Source organism: Corvus hawaiiensis, chromosome 3 (genome assembly GCF_020740725.1).
Source record: "Corvus hawaiiensis isolate bCorHaw1 chromosome 3, bCorHaw1.pri.cur, whole genome shotgun sequence".
NCBI lineage: Eukaryota > Metazoa > Chordata > Aves > Passeriformes > Corvidae > Corvus > Corvus hawaiiensis.
The window spans coordinates 104,858,485-104,885,494 of NC_063215.1; the positions used below are offsets into that span (position 1 = coordinate 104,858,485).

The following is a 27,010-nucleotide window of genomic DNA, read 5'->3' on the forward strand; positions in this document are numbered from 1 at the left end:
TGTTGCTACACTGTCGGTGGTCTTGAAATCCCTGTCTCAAAACAGCAATACAAACTGATAATTTCAATGTTTCATGATGCTTGTTACTTCTCACTTTCCATCAGTCATTGAGCAGTATGGGAGCACTTAACCATAGAACAACATCGGATTGTTCTCTTCAAAAATTACTGATTTCCCTGAGGCTTTAGGGAAAGTGATGGCTAATTCCCAAGAAAGGGACAGTTCAAGCCCATTCTGATGGTTCTGACTTCACTCTCTAGCAGCCTGTGTGGAAACAGCAGACCCATTTCCTAAAATGTTGTTGTGTCCCAGGGCCTGTTGTAAAAGGAGTTTGAAGCCAAAGTGGTTGCCAATGGTGCAGGTCTTTCCAGGGCCCTTGAAGGAGAGGAGGATGAAGAGTGATAGATGGAAAACAAAGCTGCTGTCAGGGAGAGAAGGAAATGTGGAAGCACTGGGTAAGTTGTATGGCTTGAGGACAGCTCAACAGAAAAAACTGATTGAGGTTGGTGATAATGGATTTTAAGAGGAAGTAAGGAGAGTGGCCTGTCTTCTGCCTCTTAAGTAGCTTAACCGGTGGCTAATCATTGTTTTGCTTCCAAAAAACCCTTTTGGTCAGGCTCTTAAGTATGATCTTGTCAGTCTCTGAAAGAGAACGTGAGAACATGTTCCATTTAGTTATGAGATAGATAATTATTTTTCCCCCTCAAAAGAAGCAGTTAACAGTTCCGTTTGGGACCAGGAGTAGAAGGCAGCTGATTTTGATGCTCCCTCTGTCGCCTGTACTAGAGGTGGCTGAAAGTTCCCTGTTGCTCCAACCCAAGCAGCAGTAGGAGTGCTTTGTGCTGTGTATGTAGTGCTCAGTTATAATTGCAGCACAAGCACGTACATCCCAAGCTGTCCCTAACCTCGCAAATATGGCAGGAAAAGATACAGGCCTTTCTGAAGAGGCAGCAGGTGCCCTTTGGGGGCTGTAGGAGAGCCCCATGACCGTCCTGCTGTGAAATCTGATGTGAATTCAGGCACTGCTTCTGCTGCCAGCTTGTCTGACCGTGGAGCAGATCCACTCTCCTGGAAGCGGGCACTGGTGCCACCAGACCCAGTGGATGGACAGCCTCTCCCTGGGGCCAGGCTGGGAAGAGCAGCACGGTGACAACCACTGAAGGCACTGCTTTGGGAATATGAGCACACAGCAGAGCTGGATGAATAGGTAGCCCCATTTCTGTCAAAAGCACTTGAAAGGAGTGAGTTGTCAAGACATTAGGTCCCATGACATCCTCTGCTTTTTTCAGGGGGGGCATGTTGAGGAATGGCTTCTGATCTAAATGTTAAACTACCAAAAGCAGCATTTTATAAATATTTAACCATTTTATCTTTATTTAGCATGGCTGCAGGCCCTGTTGTACAACAGCTCACAAACATTAAGACAGTCCATGCAGTTAACTGAAGGAAGCCAGCCTAGGCTTACTGGTTGGCAGTCAGTGTAAATTCTTAGTGACTTGCCTGAATTCATGCAGGAAAGAAGTGGCTGAGAAAAAAAATTAGAGCACAACCAACCTAGTATTTAGGCCATAAAATGATGACATTCTGCCCCTGTCCCCCTTCAGTTTCTAATCAGAGGAAAGGCGGGGAGGGGGGAACCCCCAAACAAATAATTTCTATACAAAAAAGACCTCTGGACACACAAAGTTTCTCAATACCATAAATAATTGTACTCCTGTTCTTAAATGAGGCCTGTAGTGTTTGTAACTACTGAGGTCTCTGCTTCAGCTTGCTTTCTGGAAGACTGTTACAGACCTCACTGTGAATTTTGGGAATATAATGACATAATTGCTGAAATGTTACTGTAGCCAATTTATATCCCACTTAGTGTTTTGCCTGAATTGCTTTTATGTATGTGTTGAGCCCCCTAACTTAGTCCATTATACTTAGGCTCCTGTTATGCCCATAAAAATAGTTTCCGCTGTTGTGGAGTACATGTATCTGAACAAGATGTGTGCTTGTGTGTGCTTTGACTTTCAAGTTAATGCCAGGCTCCTTCTCCAGAAATTGTCATTTTGGAGATGAAGTGGCACCTGTGAGAAGAAATGCAGATGTAGGTCCCAGCCACGTTGCTGTGATGATTTTCATTTGCTCTGGTGTGAAGGTAGCATGTGGGCCTGTGGGCCTTGCAGGTCACTTCCACAGAAGTGAGATACACAGGGACAGGCAGGGTGAGAAGAAAGAATGACTTCCCAACAGCTCAAAGGGGAAACTACTGCTTCCCTTGCCCCCTCGTTACAAAGTCTAATTTCATAATGTGATTAATGCAGCAGGACTCAGACTTCACAAGAGGGTGCTTCAGTGGCTAAAGAGCACACTCTTCTGCCAGCTGTCTGTGCTTTTCTTCCTACTGCCAGGGCCTGGTTAGGGGAGAAGAGAAAATGACAGCGTAGCTGTCTCCCGCCCCCTGGACGCAGCACTACCTGCTCCATGCTGACAGGACTCTGAATGCATTGGTCAGTAGGTGGTGTAGCCCATTTCTTAATATCATCTGCAGCAACTGAGCAGCAATGGGAGTGTGAAGTGCTCTCTGCAGCATTTTGGCACACACCATTAGGAGCAGTTGCCTAACGTGACCCTGGTGAGAGCAAATGGCAGCAGTGCAGCCAGTTTAGAGACCTCCCTCCCGCCGTGTCAGGCAGGTGAGTCAGCAGCATCTAGGGCACGTTGTTGGCAGCGAGCACGGATGTTTTTAGTCACCCTGCCTGTCTGTCAGAAGAGTTGTGTCATTTCCATGTTGCCCAAGTGCAAAATGCAAATTTGCCAGAATGGTAAAGGGATGCACTGAAAATGTTGTGTATTTGTGTGCACACTGACAAATGGCCCTGGCTGGGGTTTGTCCAATGGGGTCATGTTTGTGTGACTTGGAAACAGCGAGCACAGGACAAACGAAAAACCAGAACACAGAGATACTGCAGCATTCATTGAAGGCCAAGATGTAAAAGGTCCTTTATCCAGGAATCGTAATAAGTGTTGATTGTTACCCTTTCAACATGGTGAGTGCTACTGGCTTCTGTTAAATATTTTTCAAATGCAGCTGTTGGAATGAAATGAAGGAATAATCATCATCATGCTGTTGGGAGCTGAATTCTTCCTTTACACCTGTTAATTTGTGAGATGATTGGCAACAGACATTTGGGAGGGGGCAAATCTCTCTTACCTTTTTCATCTAGTTTTATCCAGTTTTATCACAGTTTACAAAGACTCCCTGAAAGGCATTGAGTTTCTTTGATTCCTTTTTCCTCTTTCCCTTGTAGAAATGCACTCTTGAGGACTGTTGCAAAATGTGATCGTGTTGTAGAAAACTTCTCATCCCTCCCCTGCAAAGCCCTTGCTCAGGGAAAGCTGTAGCATCAGAGTGGCTCTGGGCAGCACTGCTTTCAGTGCAGCCAGAGCTGATGACAAGGTTTACAAAGCACAGCAGCAAAAACCTCGCTGGTGATCAGTGTCTTCTGTCAACTGTGGAAGTCTCAGTGTCGCCAGTCTTAGCTGAGCATTAACATACAGCCCTTGGAACAAGGGCAGTGTAGCTGAAATACAGAGAAATATTAGTGTCATTAACACGTTGTTTAACTGGGCCTGGAAGGCCTGGTCCATGTCAGGCCTTTTGCGTGGTGGAGATGTTTTAATAAAAGGGGAAAACTGTGCAGGGTTTAATGTTTTGGGGGGGGGAGAAGTTGGTGTTTGAAATAGCACAGATTACTGCTTAGTTGTGTTTTGTTATTAGTTTCTTTAGTTGTGCCTACAGTGCTTTATATCTGTCTACCGTAGCAGCTTTCTTTGGAGCTGTGCAGTATGGAAAGCTCTGACTGAAGTGTCTTAGGCCCTTTGGGGGCTATGGGGAGGGAAGGCTGTTTAAACAGCCTTTCAAAATGACCTGAAAAGGGGGCTGGAAGTGCAAGCTAGGCTTTGTATTTTCTTTTTTCTTTTTTTTTTTTTTATTTTTTTCTCTTTTTTTAGCTCTGCTACAATACATAGAAAGCCCTGAGGAGAATTTCTAAAGCATTTCACTCAGTTTGTTTCTTCACTTAGAAACTGGCTTTTTTCCCCTTGAGCACAAGGGCAGCATTGATTTTATTTATTTGTGTATTTAAAATTGTTTAATAACATGACCTATATCCTGCCCCTCTCAACCTGCTAGAGTGCCTAGTCATCTGAGTTCATTAGCAAATTAAAAACACAAATTAAACTCTATTCCATGTCCCAAGATATGCATATTCTGTATTTTGTAGAATCTTTGGTTTCACCTAGGTGCTTTCAAAGAGTTGCATACAACCAGGCATAGCATTTTGCATTACTGTGCACTGTGCTCTTGGCAATATGTTTAAGATGTGACACAAACTTAGCCTTGACTAAGATACACTGTTTATTTATTTTGAAGCTCAATGTGCAATTTCATATTTATTTATATATATAAAAAGGGAATTTTGTTTGGTATAAGTAGTAGTAGATACCGTTATCAAAGCCAAACCTATGTAAAGAGTCTGGTCCATGAGCAATTAATGTGCTTGTGGTTCATGATAGTATCTCCATGCTTACTTACATTTCTTGATGCAGAAGCTTTAAAATTCACTGTGGTCCAGAGATCTAAGAAGACTACACCAAAAAACCCACTGCTGCTGCTTGAAGAAAGCTTTCAGGGGTCAGATGGTGGAGGGTAGGACAAGACAAGGAGTTTGTTAGGGAACAACCACCCACTGTCAGGGGTTTGTTGGCTTTCCCTGGCACTGGGTGAGAACAAGCGAGACCTTGACCTTCAGGCCTTGGGCTCGGTGAGCATTTCAGCTGCCTCCTGGGAGGAGTGCCATGGACGGTAACAGCGGGGCCAGGACTGGCTGTGGTGGGATTGTTGTGATCCCTTACTCCTCCTGAAGCCTCACCTTTGCAGTTGTTTATCAAAAGCGACGACAGGGAAAATAGGCACAGTTTAGCAAAAGGCTGTTATTTAATGAAGGAGGATGGATATAATATAATGGGATTGTTTAAAGACTTAAAGCTAGCACAGCTACTTTGGGGTGACCCTTTGTAACAGCCAGCACTTCCACCCCTTCCCCCCCACCCTGAATTGCCAGTCACCCATTCCCCCTCATCCCACATCATAAGGACAGGGAGCTGTTGGAGCAAGTCCAGAGGAGGACCATGGCAGTGATAAGAGGACTGGAGCACCTACCCTACGATGACAGGCTGAGAAGGTTGGGGCTCTTCAGGCCTGGAGACCTCATAGCAACCTTCCAGTACCTGAAGGGGAGCTCTAAGGAAGCTGGAGAGGGACTCGGTCAGGAACTGTAGTAGTGATAGGACAAGGAGTAATGGGTACAAACTGAAAGAGGGGGAAATAGATTAGATATTAGGAACAAAGTCTTTACTGGGAGGGTGGTGAGACACTGGGACGGGTTGCCCAGAGCAGCTGTGGCTAGCCCAGCCCTGGAGGTGTTCAAAGCCAGTTTGGAGGGGGGCTCTGAGCAACCCGGGCTAGTGGAAGGTGCCCGGCCAGTGGCAGGGGATTGGAACGAGACTGGAACGAGTATAATGTCCACTCCAGCTCTTTAACTGTGGCTGTGCGGTCCCGCTCGGTTCCCGTGACGGCGCTGTTCCCGCTCCTGCCCCCGGCAGCGCCGCGCCAGCCCCGCCGCCCGGCCCCTCACGGCGCGCGGGAGGAGACCCCGCCCCGCGCGCGCGCCCGCGCCCGTCTCCTCCCCCAGAATGCCCCGCGCCAGGCAGCCTTTGAAAAAGCGGCGCGGCTCGTTCAAGATGGCGGAGCTGGATCAGCTGCCTGACGAGAGTGAGTAGGGACCGGTGCCCCCGCTCCCGCCGCCCCGTCGTCCCGTCGTGACACCCGCGCCGCGCCCCGCCGTCCGCCCGCCTCCCTTATTCGCTCCCTCCCTCCCGCCGCGGGCGCTGTGCGGGGCCGGAGCCCGCGCCTCTTCCCTGGCAACCGGGCCGGCCCGGCCCCCCCCACCCCCCCGCCGCCGCCGCCGCTGCCGCCGCCCCTCCCCGGCGAGGCCCCGGCCCGAGCGGCGGGCGGGGAGCTCCGGCCCGAGGGTGCGACCCCCGCTGCCCTCGGGGGTGCCGGGGCTGGGCCCCCCGCCCCGCCCGGGCGGCACCTGCCGGGCGGGCGGGGCGGGAAGCGGGAGCCGGGCGGGGCGCAGTGACAGCCCGCCCTTGCCCGCGGAGGTCGGGGCAGTGCGGGGGTAGGAGCGTCCTGTCCTGGGGAAGGGGTGAGCTGCCCGGCGCTCCGGACCCGGCTGTCGCCCGTGGGGGCAAGGAGGGCTCGTGTATTCGTATCCCGTACTGTGCACGGTGTGAGCAGCTCCGCAGGGCTGGGGGTCAGGGCGTGCACACACGGTACCTAGGGGGCACTGATAAATGCGCAGGGAAGAGCTCAGAGACCCTGTGTTGTGTGTCGGCAGCAGAAACCTGGCTGTACAGGAAGACAGTATGTAAACATGTGTTCTCATGCATACAGATCTGTATATCTGCACCTCGAGTGCTGTGTCCAGTTCTGGGCCCCTCACTGCTAGGAGGACATGGAGGTGCTGGAGCATGTCCAGAAAAAGGCAATAGAGCTGGGGAAGGGACTGGAGCATGAGTCTTTTGAAGAGCAGCTCAGGGGGCTGCAGGTGGTTAGCCTGGAGAAGGGGAGGCTCAGGAGTGACCTTATCACACTCTACAGCTTCCTGAAAGGAGAGTGTAGCCAGGTCGGGATTGGCCTCTTCTCCCAGGCAACAAATGAGAGGGCATAATCTCAAGATTCATCAGGGGAAGTTTAGATTGAATGTTAGGAGGAATTTCTTCACTGGAGGGGTGATTGGGCATTGGAATGGACTGCCCAGGGAGGTGGTGGAGTCACTGTCCATGGAGGTGTTTAAGGAAAGACTGGATGTGGCACTCAGTGCCATGGTCTAGTTGATGTGATGGTGTTTTGTTAAAGGTTGGACTCGATGGTCTCGGGTCTTTTTTAACCTCGGTGATTCTGTGATCTCCATAGGGCTTGTGTGGGTGTTGTTTTCAATGAGCACAAGGATTAGATAAAAACTTAGTGTAGATAAAAACCAAACATGTGTTGCTGTATATGTGGATTCATGCACAAAGTACTTGAATGTTACATTCATTGTAACATTTACATTATTCAATGTAAAATGTGTCTAGATTCCATCTTGATATGTCCTCTTACAAACTGTCAACTCCTGCCAAGCTAAAACTAGGGCATTTACTAGTTTCAATAGATGTGCACAGCATGGGGTAGACATCTTTTGGTGACACTGTTTTGTCCAGCACCGGGCAAGTTCATCAAGATACCAACTCTTTCTGTATCCAAAGACTCTCTGGCTACTCAGTGTGGCTCTTTGTTACAGCTCCAACAACTGTCAGGAGAAAAATTGGTTAATGTGCCCACATGGCCAGTGTCATTGTGTTAACTGAACAGATTTATGGAGGATCGTCATAAATTATGGATAAAACTGACTCTCCCGACTTGGTGCAGCTCAGTCGCACAGTGGACGCTGTGCTGCATTTAGAGACTGATTAATACAAGTCATGGACCAATTGACACGACTGTAATTAATAATTAGCAGCGGTTTATTGCTTATTAAATGGAACTTTCCCTGTTCACTAGAATGGATGATGTTTAAGTTACTGTTCCTCCATTCGCCTTGCCCATTTTCCAGAGAAAGTACTGTGTGTTTCAAGAAGTTAATGTGAAGTATGAAAAATAACTTTTTCTTCTCTGTCTCCTTTATATTGCCTGCGGTGACATCAGGAAGGTTTGACAGGTCTGGCACTTCATGGTAGCAGATACCATAGTAGAGTGTGTGACTCAGTTTCCCTTAGGATTGGGCTATGGTGGAGACCCTTGCCAGCAGTGCCAGTGTTACAGTCTCTGTTTGGCATGTGAAGCAGACAGTGTGGTTGGTTGTGAAGGTAGTAAGCTTCTGCTGTGCTGATCTTGACCTTAAGGTTTGTATTTACCTAAGTTTGGTGCAGGTTGGGGGTGTTTTCCATCAGATAGGGAGCTTCATGTTTTCTGTAGCATTGCTGAGCTGCTAGAACTGTGAATGTTTCAATGAGTGTTTGCCTTGTGGTTCCATTCCTCTCCTATCCAGTTTTGGTGATCTGGATGTTTTCAAATTATGCTAATTACTGCCACACATAGTTCTTTCATTTCCAGTCCTATACTTAAAATGAAGATGTAAACTTAGTCCTGACTAATTTAACACTGACTTCATGCAGCTCTCAGTCTGCAGCTTAATATATAAAGGATAATAACAGTAAGCATTGCAAAATTGGTTTTGGAATATTCCTTATGGTATAAAAATAAGTTCCTAAAAAAGTTGCAATAGTTCATGATTAAGAGACTTCGTGATTTATGTATCACCCCTGTGAATTTTCTCCAACTTAGTTTATAGTAAAGTAGTAGACCATAACTGAGTTTTCACATAAAAAGAATTATAGGTAAACACACCATAGCTGGGTGACAAGAAAACTGACATTTTGCTGTATGGTAAGAACTACACAGTTTTACTTTCAGATTGGATGTCTGATGAAGTGGAATTTGTCCCAGAGTATTCTAATAGCACCTACTTGCCCTCTGGCAGGTTCTGTAATGCAGCTGGGCAGTGACTGTTCCTTAACCCAGGAGTGAGGTGAATGTAATGCACATGGTTCTCTCTTGTGATATGTGCTTGTTTTATCTGATAAAGTTACTATGCTGTTCCTCTCTAAAGCTGGAATTCCATCCATATAAAACAGTAAGAGGGTTCACACTGACAGCCTGAAATGGTGCATACGTTTATGTGCATTTCTTGTAGTTTGAGGCCTTTCCTGTGCTGCCAGGAAGAGACATATATTAATTTGGGATGCAGGTGAAAAAAAGAACAAATCTATGGCAAATCCTTTTGCTGAAAAAGTCCAGAATATTAAAGGTCCCAATTGCAGAAGTGCTTCAAATACTAATAGTTTGATTTGTATTTTGAAGACAAAAAATTTGTTTCTGCAGACTGTTGGTTTGGTGCCCAATGAGTGACTAATTTTAGTCAGTGCCTTTTTTTCCCTCTTCTTATCTCCTGGTAACTTTGCAGTGGAGGTAAGTGGTGGGCAGCCTTACTGCTGCAGACCAGATGGCTTTTTCTCTCTGTCTCAGAAGAGGGAAACAGTGGATTGTATTGGAGCATACATAATGCTGCCCTGTCTCCTGCTACTGGTAATAGCAATGTGATTTGTGGGCTGTGTGGTTCTAAAGCTTGTGCAGTGAAGCTGAGGGGAGGCTCTGATGTGAAATGAACTTTCTGCTGAGGCTCTGCTAAAACAGGCAGCACATGCAGGTGTGACTAAAGATTGTCCTGGTCCTGCTGGAGGCAGAGCTCTGCAGAGAACAGCACCGGCAAAGCCACATCTTGGTGCATCCTTTGGCACAAGCCGGTCTGAGGGAGGAGGATGCTGGAACCTGCCATGGAGATGCCATTTCTGACAGGCGGGTGCTTTGGTAACTCAGGGATCATGGGCACAGGGCCGCTGCCAGCAGCCAAGCGCTGGAGTGCGGTGTTGCTCTGTGTAGGCAAACTCCAACAAGTGGCAGGTGAATCGAGAAGGAAGGCGGACTGTAGGGGTGATGGGTGTCAGCGTTCAACTTTTACAATACAAATTCTGAAATCAGTGTTTTGCCAAATACCATGTATTGGTAGACATGGTTGGTACTGTTCATAGGGGCTTTTGTTTTAGGGCAGGCAGAAGGGAAAGTGGATAAGGATCTTTCTGCAGGGTTTTTATCACATGGGGGGAGGCTGCAGCATAAGGGCAGCACTTCAAGCAGAAAGTGTCACTCAGCACAACCTTTTGCTGTGGTTCGTGGGTCCTCTGCTACTTTCCTAGACAGCTGCAGGGGGACGTGGCACACCTCTGGCACCTCCATTTTCCAGCCCCAAGGGGCCGTGAGCCCAGTACTGCTGTGGCCTGGATGTTTGAGGCAAAACACCCCAGCAGAACTGTGTGAGATTGCAGTATTTGGGAGAAGGCTCAGGGTTAGTTTTGTGGCTGCTATGCAGTACTGACAACTAATAATTTTTGGGATTATTTGTACTGCCTACCTTTCAAATTTTATGTTACCATGATATCAGCGTATTGTCCATTATGAGAGCACAGTTTCAAAAAGAGGGCTTTGTTATTGTGGTTATTGTCTACAAAAGTCCTGTAGAAGGGTTCACATGGCTGGAAAACCTACTTCCATTCAGTAGTTAAATTAGGATTTGGAAATACACGTATGCCAGGTTATTAGTGGGCTCTTAACATGAGGGAAATACTGACTCATGCTTGAAGTGAAAAGTTAGTGTTTATTTATTTGTTTGCTTGCCTCTTCAATGAGCCCAAAATTTGGGGGAAGCTTTAAAAACTCCCCAAAGCCACTTTTCCTTCTGATGTGTGTTTTTTACTTTCAGAATTTTCCTGAATAAGGTTTCCTTGCAGTGGCCAATTGTTTGAGATGCTTCCTCTGCTGAAACAACTTGTGTTGTGCTTGTTTAGATGAATGATCTCTTGGAGGATTAATCACTCAGTCTATAATAAAGGCTCATGTTTCTCCCTTCTTCTCCATGAGTTTCTTCTGTGACATCATTTTTAGTGCCAGCAATGTAGATTAATTACATAGGTTTTTGAGGTAGTCATGCAACCAATGTTAAAATAACTGCTCACCTGTGCAAATTTAGACAAAATAGCATAACGATCTGGAGAGGAAAGGCTTTACATCATGTAATTGCTGATCTGGATCCTAGAATTTTCTATATTGGTTTAGATATGCCCCTTTATGCCCACACAATAGTGAAATCAGTAGCTATAGAACATCCCTGTGGTTCCTTGTAACATTTATTTTCAAGATTATCAGCTGTTATAAATTCATTGTTAAAAAAACTGAAGACACTTTCACAAACATAATATACTTGTGTGCATTCCTGTTTAGATTTTCAAATCAGCAGTTGAGAAGCTGCATTTAAACTGCTTTACTTCATCTTAATACTGAGAATGTTCTTCAGGTCATTCACAGCTGCCCATATTGAATTGTGGTCAAACTCTTCTTTTGTTCAGTTACAGTGTTTCCAAATGAGGAGAGGCAGTAGGTGCTTGGTTTTAAACTTAAACCTGTCTTTTGTTTTCGAAAAGGGTAAAAGCTTTTGCGCTTTTCTCCCACGCCTCAAAGCCTATCTCCACATCAGAAATACTTCAATACTTTTTGGAGGGTTCATATGGCTTCTAGAGCAGATGGAGGAAGTTTTAAAAGTTCTCTTTATTGCAGTGCTCTGTATGTCCTCCCATGAGGTGGGAGCAGGAGGCTGGGGCTACAGGAAGGATTCGGGGTGACTGTGTGCTCAGAGGGAGCAGCAGTTCAGGACTGGCAGAGCTGTCCATGCACAGGGACCCATGCCGGCCGCTGCTGCAGCCAGCCAGGTGTGAAAACATCAGGGCCATTGTCATGCCAGGCTTGGCAGACCTGGGGTGATTTTAACCTTGGTGGCTTTTTATCAATTTGGTTTTATCTGGCCTTCCTGAAAATCATTTCTTGCAAGTGTTACAAAACACATAGATACACTTATTGCTGACTCTTAGTTACTGATGAGCTTCCTGTTACGATACTATTTAATACCTCATAATCTAGAACGCGTTTATTTTTATTGCACATCTGTGGTGCACGTATTTTACAGACTCATTGGGGTTTGGTTTTTTTCAGAGCCAGGAAAGGCCATTATAATCATCTTAGATTCTTCATTAAGCATGCTGGTATACTTGTGTTTGGAATTTCTGTGCATCAGTTTCAAGGTTCCTTTTTAGCTACAGTTTTCTCTTTAAAAATATATTGAACTTGGTTTAAGATTTTGAGTTACAGGGAGCTCAACATGCCTTTTCTTGGTATAGTTACATAAAATCTGTTAAACTGTGCATTCATTGCTAACCTGAATTATCCAATGTAATCTTTCACAAAATAAGTCTAGTTATGCCTTTCCTGAAAAAAAAAAAAAAAAAAAAAAAAGGGCTGCAGAGCTATTTACCCATCTGAATTATCTTCCTTTGTAGATACTTTGATCAGTGCAGATCTTGACCTTCTTTGGGAAGAACAAGTTTGGAGTGTCTTAACTTTCTCACAGTAAGGCACATCTTTAGATCTTGAAATTTATCTCCTAGATCTCTGCTGAATCTTTTCCTAATTTCACAGACTTAGTCAAGTGTGAACACTGTGTTCAGGTAATTAATTTACTAACAACATATGCAGATCAGTACTCAGTAGGATACTAGGACATGGCTGAGGTAGTTTACAGTTTGCACTGGAACAGTGTGCCAGTGTAGCCTCCTGAAAGCAGGCCTCCTAATTCCTGAGCCACTGCTGTGCTGAGCTGCCTGTGCTTCCTCCCTAGGTTAAGGGTTTTTTTACTCTCAGTATGAAGAAAGTCACCTCCAAAATCCTCTGAACCTGGAGGAGCTGGAAGTAGATTTTGGTTGTAATAACCTGTATGATTCATAGGCCTTATTTCTTCCTTTCTGCTTGTTTGTTTTTTAAGTGTTTCTGGAAATGGAATCTGTGTCATCGTCTTAATAGGTATTTACATTCATGTGTGTGTGTGTATTCTACTTTAATCTCTGTTTATAATTAAAACACAGGTTAAAAAGACTGTCTGTGATTATATATTTGTTACTCAGAACGGGAGTATACAAGATTACTGGCATTTAGTGTGAGGATGGTATAAGTCTAATCATTATTTTAAGTAAAGTTTTGTATGGTTTTAATAAACTTAACCTAGCCTGCATCACTTTGCAGTTTTTGTAGTTTTTGAAATGCTTCTATCTGTATTAAATGTTGGTTGTTTTTTATTGTAACACATTTTTGCTTAGATCATCATCCTAGTTTCTGGTTTTGTGGCCCTGGTAGTATTGCCCAACTAAATGGAAAAAAGTAGGGAAATTTACCATATTCCTTGGAGTTTGGTGTTGTTGCAGGTAGCCCCTAAAATCAATATAGAAGAACTTGATAAGAAAAGCCATATTGTGTCATATTGTTTACCTCTGAGGTAAAATGAAGCTTATGGACATGTCCATTGTCATTTTGGTATCCTACATGTATTCTAAAGCTTTAAGCTACAGAAGTGTTGGTGTCAATTTTCTGCACTTTGTTTAACTTTTGAACTTCCATAGATCAGGAATATTTTATTTGGACACTTGCATTCCTAAATAAGGATGCCCTGGATATATTAATTACAGGTCAAGTGAAAACAAATGAGCAGCCCTATTCTAACGTGCATTTATGGAAGATTAACTATCCCATGTGGAAAACTCCTTGGCAACTAATTCTGTTTTGGAGTGCTAATCTTGTAAAGCTAGGAAGTAGCTCAGTAACCTTCTGCTGGCCCATCATCACCCTCAGGGGTGAAGCAAAACCCTTAGAGATTAGCAAAGCATCTCAGGCCCTTCAGCTGTGAGATTGACACCACCCAGATAAAGCTTTGCTGCCCCTTCCTGAATGTTTCTCTTCTGTTGTTGTTAACAGTGTTAATGCTCACCCTGGACTGGGTTGATTGAACTTGGTTCTCATCAAAGATAGTGGGAAAAAGAGGAAAATTATTGTATGTTCAGATGAAGTTCCTGAGATCTTTCAGAATAGTGATCCCTTCTGGAAAGGCAGCGTCTCCTCCATTTGACAGTCCTGATGGCCCTGCTCCTGCCTCTCCATCCCCAGTGACGTGTTCTTAAACTGCGTGTACTTACCCCTGCACACATTTCCCACCATCCCTTATGTAACTTTGAGGGACACAGTAGTTCTTCACTGTTCTTAATGTTATCATTCAGAGCTGTTCATTCTTGGCTGATAGCAGGCTACCCATGTATTTATGCAAGCAGTATATGGTATTGGATTTTTAGTATAAAATGTTAAAAAAAATTGTGGTACCTTTAGTATACAGCTTAGTTTCAGGAGCTGAGTTCCCTGTGAAACAGATCATCGTAGAATCGTGTTCCTGTACCAGTCACTGACAGGTCTCCAACCCAACAAAGGTGATACATCAGAAAAGAAACGTTCAGGAGGGGTGACAGTATAGCCCAGGTGTGTCACCGTGGTTTTGACATGTAATCCCAAATGTAGTAGCTGTTGTAGGTTTGAACATCTTGGGAGATACTGCGGTGGAGGCTCTCTAAACCCCAGTGAGTCAAAGCTAGTTCTGTTTCATATCTTAAACTCTTTTTTTAATCTTTTAGGGAAAAAGAAACTTTGTTGCCTTTTCCTTTTTTATTTTAATTGAAATTTGGTTTTTTAACAGATGGCAGCAAACAAAATACTATGGTGAAAACGTAAGAGATTAGGGGTTTTATTGCTGTTGCTGCACCTGTATTCTCTTCAGTGGCCCAGCCTGATCCAAAATGCTCAGTACCCCAGAAAGGGACAGTAATTCTTTTGACTCTGTGATACTCTCTGGAATGTATTCTCTTAGAGGCAAGTACCTCTGGCAATGTGAAGTTAGTGGGATAAGGAGCTAGGTAAAAGGCAGCCTCAATGAGTTTCAGGACCTCTGGAGTCAGAAAGTTCTTGGAGCAGCAGTTTCAAAGAGAAGATGAAGCTGAGAGCGGAGAAAGTGAGAGGGAAAAGTGGTTGTCACCCAGGAACATAACTGGAAAGATAAAGTTGATTTGAGAGAAAGTCATGAATCTGGGGAGGCACTGTCATGCAGAAATATCTTCCTCTATGCTAATACAGTTGCTTCAAACAGCTCATTCTTAGAAACACATTTGAAAATTCCCGAAGATGAAGGCCCAGTGTAGTCAGGCCCAGTTTTGTTTTTCCTGGCCCAGGAGCATTGCAGAGGTTCTACAGATGCAGTGGCAGGGGAGCAGTGAAATTTTCATGTGTTGATTACGCTGTTTGAACAGTTTGAGCCAAGTAACAATCCTGTCTGCATTTATGAGATCTGAATCTGCTGCCTTTCTGAATAAAGAGGTACCACCAGGGGGCAACTGGCTATCCATCGTCTTCCTTTTGAGCATAAGCTACTCCTTTCCTGGAAATCCTGGGCAATGAAGGATTTTGACTGGTAGAAGTCATTAAAAAAAAGAAAAAAAAGGTGTTCATTAGTTTTCTTGTCAGTTGTAAAATACATTTGCAACTGCATCAAACAAGCAGCCACATGGGAGAATGTAGTTTGGACATAAAGCTTGTTCAGAATTTGCGGTGTTAAACATAAACATTTAACATCTGAAGTTGTTTTGTAGGTGTGAACCTAAAGGAAAAAAACAAAATGTGAATATGCTTTCAAGATTTATTGGTAATAAGCATATAATGCTATGCTTAGTGCTATGAAGGGTGTGCTGGGTTCACTCATTCAGCTGTGAAAGATTTTAATAGTAAATTCCACTTTCTGCCTGAGAATTAATTAAGAATGAGTAGACTCTGCATAGGTTGTATGGTTTGAAATAGCTTGTGATTTATGTGGACTTTTTGATCTATTGCAGGTTCTTCAGCAAAAGCACTTGTGAGCTTAAAAGGTAAGAAATTAATATGTTATTTACTTGTACTCCATCTGACTTTCAGGTGTACTTAGTTTCTGGCTTCAGAAAGTTCAAGAAAATCACAGGGTTTTTTGTTGAAATATGATTGGGTTTATTGTAGGTGTTTGTAATTCTGTAGAATAATAATCCTTGGCAGTTGAAACTACATATATTGTGGTGTATTTAGACATTGCTCTTCTGGGTGAAATTCCTGAAATGTGTTTTTTCTTCAAAAGTACTGCCTAGGCATCAAGTTTGATGAGAAGATAGGGGGTAATCTTTCATCTCTTGGGGATGAGATACGGGAGAGATTCTTAGTGAGAACTGTACATGACAAAATTTACATTAGGAAGGCATTTCACAATTTCATTGTATTCTCTGTCAGCAAGTTGTGGGCTAAATAAAAAACCTGCTGCTAATGTTTTTTCTTTGAAATTGTCTTCATGAACATTCATACAAATTTTCAATACTTCTAATTTGCCCAGTAATTAAAGCTTCTTTATGTATTACAAGGCTTTTGTTACACAAGGAAGAAGGCATGGTCTGTTGAATATGTTGTAACTAATGCAGATTTGTTGCCATAAAGTTTTATTTACTTAGTGTACACCCACTTAATAATTGTCTAGAACTAGAAGGTGTCTGTGTCCTGTAGGGCTTTGTTTTGTTCAGGTTTCAGTTACAGCCGTAGTACCACTGTTGATGTGTGTCAGTCTGACAGTGGAGGTAACTGATTCCAGCAAAGGAGGTTTCAAGAAACATAGACATTGTCACAAGTGAAAAATATGTTTATGTTTCTCCTTGTACTGAAAACCTCCTTCAGTTTTTTTTTAATTAGTGTTAAGAACAATTTAATAAAAATACTGAAATCTAAAATCTCTTTGTTACTGAATTCAAAGATGTTGCAAGTAAAAAATATTTTAGTAGTCAATGATGTTATATTTGCTTTTAGACAGTAGTTATGTTAAAACATATGCATACATATATGTATATTAATGATGTATTTTCTTCACAACAGAGGGAAGTTTATCCAGTTCGTGGAATGAAAAATATAATTCTCTGCAGAAAACACACATTTGGAAAAGCAAGAATGCTGGTTCTGCAGTGGAAATGGTAAGAAGCAATAAAAAGCTTCAGGATTAGTAAAGTATCATACAGTGAAACAAATGCAAGGATCAGAAAAAAAGGCTGAGATTTATAGTTTTGTAATGTCCAAATGTGAAACTATGTCCTTCACAGGCACTTTGCACAGTTTGCATATGAGATGAAAACACATTTTATAAATGAATAATCAAACAAATTAAATTGCTGACCTCGTTCAAGATAGGTCAGAATAATTTCCTCTCTGTTTTTTTGTAAAGTAAGTGCTGTGTGAAGTATTTGTACTGTATCTGCCACCTTGAGCTTAGGAATCACCAGTTTTGGTCAACTATTTTTGTATGTCATGAAATATCTCACTTCTAATTATGGCTGAGAACTGATGCACAGAGGAAAGGAAGGGAAAATGCCATAATGCACTTCCATCATTGTGCCTTCTGGGGGGCAGATTTTAATAAAAGTAAGGGACTCTCAGTGAAATTTGTGTATTCTGAGAACTTTCATAGGAGGCCTTGCATTAAAGAACAACCTTGGGATGGGGAGATGAAATGAGCCTGCAGCTTCCAATGGGATGTCTGGTGTTGGGGTTGACCATTTCACTCTTGTCGTTTGGTTTTGCTTAACTGTTTGTTTCTTGTTCTGTGATCTTCTCCTTGGTATTTATTATGGTAGGATTCATACAGATGCACATATACACACATGTTGCTGTGTGTTTATGCTGGAGAACATAAGGTCTACTAAATGCAGTTCTAGACAGAGACCAGAACTTTGTGAAGACCTTAGTTCCTGCAGTTCATGTCACAGTTTACAGCTGATCCCCAGGAATGCCCATCATCTCACAGAAGCAAGCTTTACTGCTAACTTAGAAGATCACATGTGCTAAAGACCCAAAGTGACTGGCTGTAACATCTCTATAAAAGCTTAGTCAATCTTTAGGTATGGTGGCTGTAGGATGTAAAAATACACTGTCAAACTCCGAATGTAGCTCAGTATTCTGTAGAAAGCTGGGGGAAAGATCAGAGCATAGTCTGACATCTTGGCAGTGACCCATGTTGCTGAGATGTGATGGAGTAGTTTGAGTTTACTGAATGCTGAAAGTTTTGATGACATGTTGTACACATGGTTGAAAAAACCTTTCCAAAAATGCCTGACCTGTTTAGCTACCGTGGATGATGCCTCTTTGCAACACTTGTTATTTTGCTCTGGTGTGAGGCATAGCCTCATTTTGGATAGTTTTTTGGAGCAGAATTTGGCAGTTTCTGTTGAGGGTTGTAAAACAGTTTGCTTGGTCTGGATCATGATGATTTGGTTACCTTGTCAATATACAGTTCCTCTGTCCAGTGTGTGTCTTTCCCAGTTTGTAACATCTACCAGGAATGAGTGTTTTCTTCTGTGTGCTGCATATGCTTAGATGTCTATCACATACAGAGCACTTCTGTTACTTAAATACACTTGTGTAGTTCTTTTTATAAAATAGATATACTTTGGAGTAAGAGGGGCACATTTCCTGGGAAAGCCCCGTGTTCAGATGGCATGAGGCAGACAGATCTTTAGCTACCACTGATTAATTTAATAGAAAATCTCTTTTCAAGCAGTTAACCAGTCACAAATGTATTAAATATCTTTCTTAAGTGTAAATGCTTGTTAATTTTATTTAACAGTGTTGGTTTATTTTGTCTCTGACTCCTATGAAGGGCTCATATTTGTCATTGGTATTCTTCATGTTGTGAGTGTTACAGATCTCATACCTGTATCAATTCGTAGCATTTTCATCATTGCACTGAAAGAAGTCAAATCTGCATTTATTCTGCCTTTGCTCATCACCTTTGTAAGAAGTATGAGGGGTGTGGTCTTGGGGTTCTGTAAAAGAGCCCCATTTCAGTCATGGCTGGCTCCTGTGCTGGGCCACAGAACCTTCATGGAAGGAAAAGGAAAAGCTGCTTCCCCTCAGCACTGGCAGCCAGTCACAGGTTGCTCTTTCGTCCTCACTGAAAGCAGGAGTCTTTTGTCATAAGGTCAGATGTTGAGGAATAACTAAATGAATTTTTTTCATGACACATTTGCAATATCATTTCTTGGTTTTAGTCATCCTTCTAATTCTTTCTGAGCTATAGCAGTACACAAGTAAATTTCACTTAGCATAAATTCTAAATTCTTTTTTTTGAGATTGTCACATAACTTATTCAAGATTTAGTTTCTTCAGACTCAAGCTTAGCATTTTGCTATGTAGATACTTCCAGTGAGTTAAAAAACCAACACACATCACTTTATTAGAAAATTCTTGCTAAAATTCTGTGCAGCTGAGAACATACAAAACAAATACAGTGTTTGAATAAACCTTTTTTTGATCCAAAATTCAAAACAAATTGTTTAACAGATGTACTACTTATAACAAGGCAAGCTAGGATACACGAATGTTTAGACACCTAACTCTAATGGAAACAAGTGGGAGTTAGGCTCTAAATACTTCTGTAAAACTGGGCCAGCACTATAGTAATGGTTATAGTTAGAATTGGAAAAGCCTGGAATCTTGAACTCCTTCTTCTCTGTCCTTAGATCTCTAAGTGCTAGGAGGCACTGCTGATTGTGGACTGTGTGCCTGAAAACCAACAGGTGGCAAGAGAAGAGGCATTTCATTCCTCTCACTGTGTATTCTCTGCATGATCAGAGAAATCGGGGTTTTTTTCTTGTAATTCATTCCTAATTTTGTTTCTTACAGCCCTTCAGAAATTCAAAGCGAAGTCGACTCTTCAGTGAAGAAGATGACAGACAAATAAACACAAGGTCACCCAAAAGAAATCAGAAGGTTGCAATTGTTCCACAGGTACCTACATACATGTATGGAGATATTTTTACCAAAAAGGGGAACAAGCCTATCTGTTTTAGTTGAAAATTGGAATATATTTGCTTTCCAAGTTGCATTTTTGGTTTGAATCTTCTGAGGAAAACTGTTGCTAGAAGTAAGCCACAATTCAATCCTTACAGCTGGTTTCCTCAGTTTGTTTGTGGGAGTACCTGTCCTTTGTGATCCTGGTCATGAACACCCAGAGCTAGAAAGAATTCCAGGCTAATTTCCCATCATGCTCCTGCAAACAATCATCTCCTGTAGACAGCATAAATTTATTCAGCTTCAGTTTAAAATTGCCTAAGTTTCCTGCACTGATTACATAATGGAGAAGGCTGCTATAGAATTTAATGTATCCCAACAAGTTAGGCACTTGCTCTAGATTTGTAGCCTGTGTTCATGGCCAGCTTTACCTTCTTGATTCTGTAATGCTGAAGTCCTCAGTTCAAAGAGTTTGTTTGTATCCTCCCCTTGATTGTCAACTCCTTGATACAGCACGAAAGAGCAGCTGTAATTTGTCAGCCTTTATTTGCTATGATAGAAAGGGCAACATCTCTTAGTGAATTGGCTCTGTAGTACCTTTGTCATCCGCATCACTTCTCTGTGCCATCACCATATGAGCCTGAATTTACTTCATTGAAAAAGTACTATTTGAATACTGGTCTGATTTGCCTTCTTGAGCTGTGCTGTGCAGTGTCTGATGTGAAAAGCTTGGCACTCACCATTTAGCTGGGTCCGTTTTGCCAGAGCTGAGAACCATGACATTTCTCTTCATTACCATGATTTCTTAAGAGTACAAACACTTGGTAATGTTCTAAGCCCAGTTGTTTTGTGCTTAAATGTCTGATTCAGGAGGTCCAATGATTGATAGATAAATATTTGTGAGGGACTGCAGCTGTTGCAGTTCACAGATCTTGCTGTCCCGCTAGGCTTTGTTTCCTGGAGTTCCCGTGGCAGAAAGGGGACTTGTATCTAGCGCAGCAGGAGCCAGCAAGGTGCCTACCTTATGCTTTATCCTGTTATTGCTGCTACTAAAGTCCAAAATACTTTGAATGGTTGGGGAAGGATAACCGTTGATGATGGTATGGGGACCCAGTTTAATAGTCTGAAAAAGCTGTTATTTTTTGTAGAAACGTTTTTCTTTCTGTCTATTAAGACAGCCATCCTTGGAACAAAATTACAGAATTATTTTTTTATTTATAGTCTTGTTTAAACATGGGTCTCTGTATTATGCAAGCAGTTTAAGACAGTGTCTTTTCTCTGATTTATCAAATAGCTGTCAAATGTAGTTAAAACTTAATTGCTTCTGTCCATGCTAGTTTCTCTTGCAGTTTTCTAAGCAGAGACACTGCTCAAAGCTTCGGTTGTTACATTCCTCTGCTGGCTTCATCCTCAGCTTAAGAAGAGTAAGCAAGAGTAGAAGCTCTAGTGCAAATGAGGCAGGTGCTGTTGCTGGCATCTGAGCTGCAGCACAAATTATGCTCACCTGAGACAGTCAGTGGGGCCTCAGAGTTTTGAAGTGTGTATGTATTTTAGTGCCATGCTGTTGTTACCAATAATGTGATTTTCAGTGCTGGAAAATATTTCTGTTAAAAGAGCTTTGTATGGAGATAATTGTATTGATCCTGTTGAAATTTGCGGTCTGTTCTGTTTGATTGCGTTGCTGATATAATGCAGTAAGGGCTGTTATAGATCTGTAAGAAAAAAATTGTCATGAAACAATATGTGCAGAATTTAATCAGAAAAATCTATTTTATTTGAATACTGACAAATACTAGACTGTGTTTAACTGTTTCTTTTTTTTACTACATAGAAGTTTAGTACAACAATGTCCACACCAGAAAAGAAAGTATCACAGAAGATTGGTTTACGGCTTCGTAACCTGCTCAAACTGCCCAAAGCTCACAAGTGGTGCATATACGAATGGTTCTATTCAAATATAGATAAGTATGTTTGCTTTGTACAATTGCCTCTTATTAGTATAGAAACAAGTAATTTTCTGAAATTGAGCTGTGTAGTTCCATACATTAGTTAGGTACTCCAAAGTTCATTCTTAAATTATTAGTAACTGAAAACTATTTTATTTATTGGTGGTAGGTTTTTTTCTTCTTTCCACTGAGCAACATATGTGCTCTTTGTTGTTTGCAAATAGCAACTTTAGAAAGTCTTCTATGGAAAGCTTTCCTTCATGTATATAATTTTCTTTTTATCACCTCTGCCTCTACCAGATACCAGATTTTATTCATAATGCTCTTAGCATCTGAAGCAGGAAGTAATCAGAACACTTAGACTTTTCTGAACCCTTGGATCAGTGTTATACAGAGGAGATAGGAAGGACACTGCTTCTTCATAAAGTGCTGCTTTTCTAAAAAGTGTAAATGTTGGTATGAAATATTTTTTCCCCATCATCCTGTTTTTATTGTGATCACTAGCAGGGCTTCAGGCTGTGTCTGTTCTGCTGTTGTCCAGATATCAGCATCTTTCTTGGATCTCCTAATGTATTTCCTAGACTGTTTCTGCAGTTTGTGCCTTGGAGTTTTTGGCACTTGTTCTCTTAATGCCACTAGCACAGTGGTGTGAATTGTTTAAAAGAACCAATTTAATTTCTTAAATGTAAAAAACATTATTGATGAATGGAGTCTTAAAATCTACTCTGGTTGACTAACAGATGAAACACGACTATTTAATATTCTAAAGAATGGCTTCAGAATTAACAAGCATTATTTTGCAGAATGCACAAACAAAATAATTACTGTTTTTCCTTCCTATTTTAATCACAATTGCTGTAGCTTTTTTCCTTAACTAGGAAGGCAGTCATAGCAATAGAAAAACATTTTGGCATATATTCATCAGAAGTGGAAAAATTAGATGTCCATTTTAGTTAGTTTTCAATTCATCATCTCTAGGATTTAATTCCTTTGAAAGAAGTAGTCTTTTCATGCCTTTTCCCCCCCCTTACTTGAAAGAAAAAATGAACAAAACAAAAAGCCCAAACCCTACTTATTTCTAGGAGTAATTTTATTGTGGTACATTTTTAATGATGATTTTTACAACAGTCCAAGAATGTTTAGTTTATTCTTAAAGAATTGTCTGTGAAACTTTAGGTCTGTCAGTAGACTAGAATTTGAGTTTAGCAGGTAATTCTGAAAACCTCTTTGATAGTTATCAGTGTATGCAGTTGTGGTGGGTTGACCTTGGCCAGACACCAGGTGCTCATCAAAGCCACTCTCATCTGGACATGGGACAGGAAACATAACAAGAGGGTCAAAGGCTGAGATAAGCACAGGGAGAGACCACACCAGTTACTCTCATGGGCAACACAGACTTGATTTTGGGAAATTAGTTTAATTTATTACCAATGAAATCAGAGTAGGGTAATGAGAAATAAAACCAAATCTTAAAAACACCTTCCCTCCACACCTCCCTTCTTCTCAAGCTTTATTCCCAGTTCTCTGTTCTCTACATCCTACACCCCATAAGCACAGGGAGACAGGGAATGGGGGTTCTGGTAAATTCATCACACACAGTCTCTGCTGCTCCCTCCTCCTCTGGGGGAGGAATCCTCACACTCCCATGGGAGCCAGTCCTTTACAAATTTCTCCAACGTGAGTCCTTCCCATGGGCTGCAGTTCTTCAGAAACTGCTCCAGTGTGGGGCCCTTCCAGGAGATGAACACCTTCAGGAATAGACTGCTTCAGTGTGGGTCCCCCACGGAGTTACAAGTCCTGCCAGAAAACCTGCTCCAGTATGGGCTCTTCTCCATGGGTCCACAGGTCCTGCCAGGAGCCTGCCCCAGTGTGGGCTTCCCATGGGTTCACAGCCTCCTTTGGGCACCCACCTGCTCCAGCATGGGGCCCTCCATGGGCTGCAGGGGCACAGCTGCTTCACCATGGCTCCATGAGGAGTCTCTGCTCTGGTGCCTGGAGCACTCCTTCCCCGACCTTGGTTTGGTGTCTGCAGAGCTGTTTCTCTCAGCTGCTCTTACTTCTCTGTCCTGCTGCAATTGCACAGGGCTTTTTTCCCCTTCCTAACTATGTTATTGCAGAGGCTCGACCACCATCGCCGAGTGGTTCAGCCTTGGCCAAGGGTGGGTCCACAGTTGGTTCTGCTGGATATAGGAGAAGCTTCCAGCTGCTTCCAGCAGCTTCTCGAAGAAGCCACCCCTGCAGCCCTCCTCTGCCAAAACCTTGCCTTGCAAATTAAAAACAGCTTGTAATGCTCATAAGATATGACCACGTTAAGATATTATAATATGGTTTACTAAGAGACTGTATATCTTTGGAAGAAAAACTTTGATCTCTCTTGTTTGGAGTGATACAATTCAGACTTAATGAGAAGCTTAAAAAAGTTTAAATTGTAGAGTTGTCAACAAAATATGGCTCACTGTACAAGTCTCTGAATATTTTAGTTAAGTTATTGCATCCAAAATTGAAATAGTCAAATAAAATGCCGTGTCTGCTGTAAGTTTTTGAAATATTTTTATTTCTACAACTGTCATCTGCAGTTATTAGATTACTGAAGCTGTTTCATTTGGATTCTCTGTACACTGCTGCAGAAGACTGTTTTTTGTGAAGTCCCATTGATTTTGGACATGCAGAGACTTCTGAAGTGCTACTTACTACTACAGTGATCACAGGTCCTGAGCAGGTGCAGCTGTAACTTGCTTACATCATTTTCCAGAGCTTCTAAGCTTGTGGATGCTGTGGGTTTAGAGTTTGCCTCCTTAAGGACAGGTGTTAGTAAGAACAATCCAATACAGGTTATCTTTCTCAAAAAAAACCCCAAAAAACCCAAGCAAAATAGTTGTTCTTTATACAGATATCTTATGTTAGCAATAGTAAATATGGATAAAATGAACCTCTCGTATGCTCTTCCTTGTCTGTTTCCTGAGCCTCATTGATCATTCTTTGTGTTTTCCTTTCACTTCATGCCACAGTTGCAGATCCTCCGGCTGCAAAACTGTTCTCTTCCATTCTTGCCCGAGTCTCCTCATATCTGTGCACCTTTCCCCTCTCCTGCCACCCCAGACACTCAGTTGAAAGCAGTGTTGCTTCCAAGACCCTCTTTGTTCTGTGCTTGGGTATATTCTTCTCCAAACCCCAGTGCCCTGCAGAGGGTGGAAAGAAGCAGCTTTATCCAGGATGCAGTTATCCTTTTGTTCTCGCCAGGAGGGATCTTTTCAGTTGCACGTAGTCTTTAATGATTAACCTTCTGTTAGATGGCATATCTGTTGCTGCTCCCTTGTCTCCTGAGCCTAAGAAGGATGTGGTACTACAAAGAAAAAGGCAGTCATAGAACAGAGATAGAGATGGGTCACAGCATCAGAGAGAAATTCCTGAGTTGTGTAGGTCTGTTCTCTGAACTGTCACTTCTCTCATACTGATCCTCTGCTTCACCATGGGGTCATACAATAGAAGTCTCACCTGTACAGCTGTAGAGAATGATGAGTTGGTTCAATTTCCTGTATTTTGGAACCCTCTGTTGAGAATCTGAGTTACAATTGAATGAATTGATGAAAAAAGGTACTGTCTGTCTGTTTCTCAGTACCACATTGTCCTTCCCTTTATTCTCAGTATTTCACTCTCTGGTTTCCTTCAGTGTGTTGCAGTATCCCCCTGACACTGAGCTGGCTCTGCTGAAGTTCCATTTGGTGCCTTTATATACATTACAGAGCAGGATGAATTACATGTGTTTCTCTGTAGTGACTAGAGAGAGGAACATTTTTAAATGTCAGTGATAGTAAGGTTCAAAGAACAATAGTCCTGGAAACTTCCTGATTTTGTTTTTGCCTGAATTTATTTCAGGTTAAAATTGTTCTTTGAATAGGAGTGTCTCATTTATGTGACTAATTTATACTATTTTTTCAGTGTACTTCTTATGACGGATGTTTTTTGAAATCTCGTGACAAAAGTTTACCAAGTGTGGTTAACATAGGACTAATTATGTTTCAACAGGCCACTATTTGAAGGAGATAATGACTTCTGTATATGCCTGAAAGAATCTTTTCCAACTTTGAAAACCAGAAAGTTGACAAGAGTAGAATGGGGGAAAATCAGGCGATTAATGGGAAAACCACGGAGGTAATTTTATCTTTCTTTTCTTTCAGCTAATACCTACATGTAATTTTGATGTTACTGGAATTGTTTATTTTAAAATAATTTTGCATTCAAATAGTAGAACAAAACAATATCTTAAGAGTAGTAAAACTCATTTTATTAGGTGTTCTCTGAGCACCTCTCTTCCCCCACACTCCCTATTCCTTAAATGCATGTGTCCATGTAGTTCTCATGAGTCTATGCTTGAAATGTTCTCTTCCCACTCCTGATAACTGGGTGTCCAAGCTAGGATGTGTTGAAGGTGTTATTGTATCTTCTATACTGCAGTGCTTCCTGGCCTGGGAGAACTGGCCAATTTTTCACTATGGGGGTTTTTTTTAAGTCTATAACTAGCTCTTCATGGGGAAAACAAGTGCACATTTTCACCTCATTTATTTTATTATTGTTTTTAAATCATTTTCTAGATCTTCAGTTTTTCCTAGATTAGCTATCAAAACAGAGAAAAGATAGAGTCACCCATAAAATATTGTCCATCTTAGAGAAGTAGCCAGAATTTAATGAAGGACATAGGGTTTTTTTCTAATTTAGAATTTTTAAGTCTTAAACCCTCTGATTCAGCTCAGCCTTTTCACAAAACCTACACAATTCAGCCTAGAGAAGGCTAAGGGAGGATCTCATTTTTTTGCATAACTATTTGAAGGGAAGACAGAGAGAAGATAGGGCCAGGTTTTTTTCCAGCATTATCTGGAGACAGGAAAAGAGGGAATGGGCACAAGTGAGGTGGTAGAATCTCCATCCTTAGATGTATTCAAAGGTTCTCTGGACATGGTCCTGGGAAGCCTCCTGGAGGTGATTCTGCTGGAGGGGTTGGAGGAGATAACCTTCAGAGGTCCTTCCAAACTCAACCACCCTGTCATTGTGTAAGTAGTGTTTCATAAATAAATCAGCCTTTTATTTCTGTAAATGCAAATACTAAAGCACTGAATCCATTTCTTCATAGATTGCTGAGTCAGATTATATTTTGCATGATGGAGACCATTTCACCTTCTGTACCTGCAAACAACATAAGTAAAAACCGTCAGTCAAGGGAAGGCAGCAGAGCCAGCTTGAAAACAGCTCCTCTTAGGAAGATGTTCATGTAATTTGAGCTTAACTTAGATAGCTTTTCATTCCTTTGTTGTCATGCTTCCCACTGAGAGAGAAATGGTGTATTTGGAGGTTAAGTCATCAGTTTCTCGTTTGACTTTTGCCAAAAGTGGTTACCTCTCTAAAAGATCAGCTTGCCTCATTCAGCAGTCTGGTGGACCATTGATAAAACTTCAGAGTCTTAGAATGGTTTGGGTTGGAAGAGACCTTAAGGATTGTCTGGTTCCAATGGGAGTTGGGGTCAGGGGATGCACTGGGCAGGGAACCTTGTCTAGATCAGATTGCAAAACCCCATCCAACCTGGTGGGTTGCAAACTTC

The 27,010-nt window shown here is 42.1% G+C and overlaps 1 protein-coding gene across 1 annotated transcript in view; it reads left to right on the forward strand.

Moving 5' to 3' along the window:
- Positions 1 to 5,742: 5,742 nt before the first annotated feature.
- LIN9 (lin-9 DREAM MuvB core complex component) overlaps positions 5,743 to 27,010 on the forward strand; it is a 39,045-nt gene continuing 17,777 nt past the window's right edge. Inside the window, exons 1-6 of the mRNA XM_048299299.1 lie at positions 5,743 to 5,821; positions 15,514 to 15,546; positions 16,565 to 16,659; positions 19,364 to 19,468; positions 21,303 to 21,436; positions 25,444 to 25,569. Coding sequence (XP_048155256.1) covers positions 5,743 to 5,821; positions 15,514 to 15,546; positions 16,565 to 16,659; positions 19,364 to 19,468; positions 21,303 to 21,436; positions 25,444 to 25,569 — 572 coding nt within the window. The remainder of the gene's footprint in view (positions 5,822 to 15,513; positions 15,547 to 16,564; positions 16,660 to 19,363; positions 19,469 to 21,302; positions 21,437 to 25,443; positions 25,570 to 27,010) is intronic.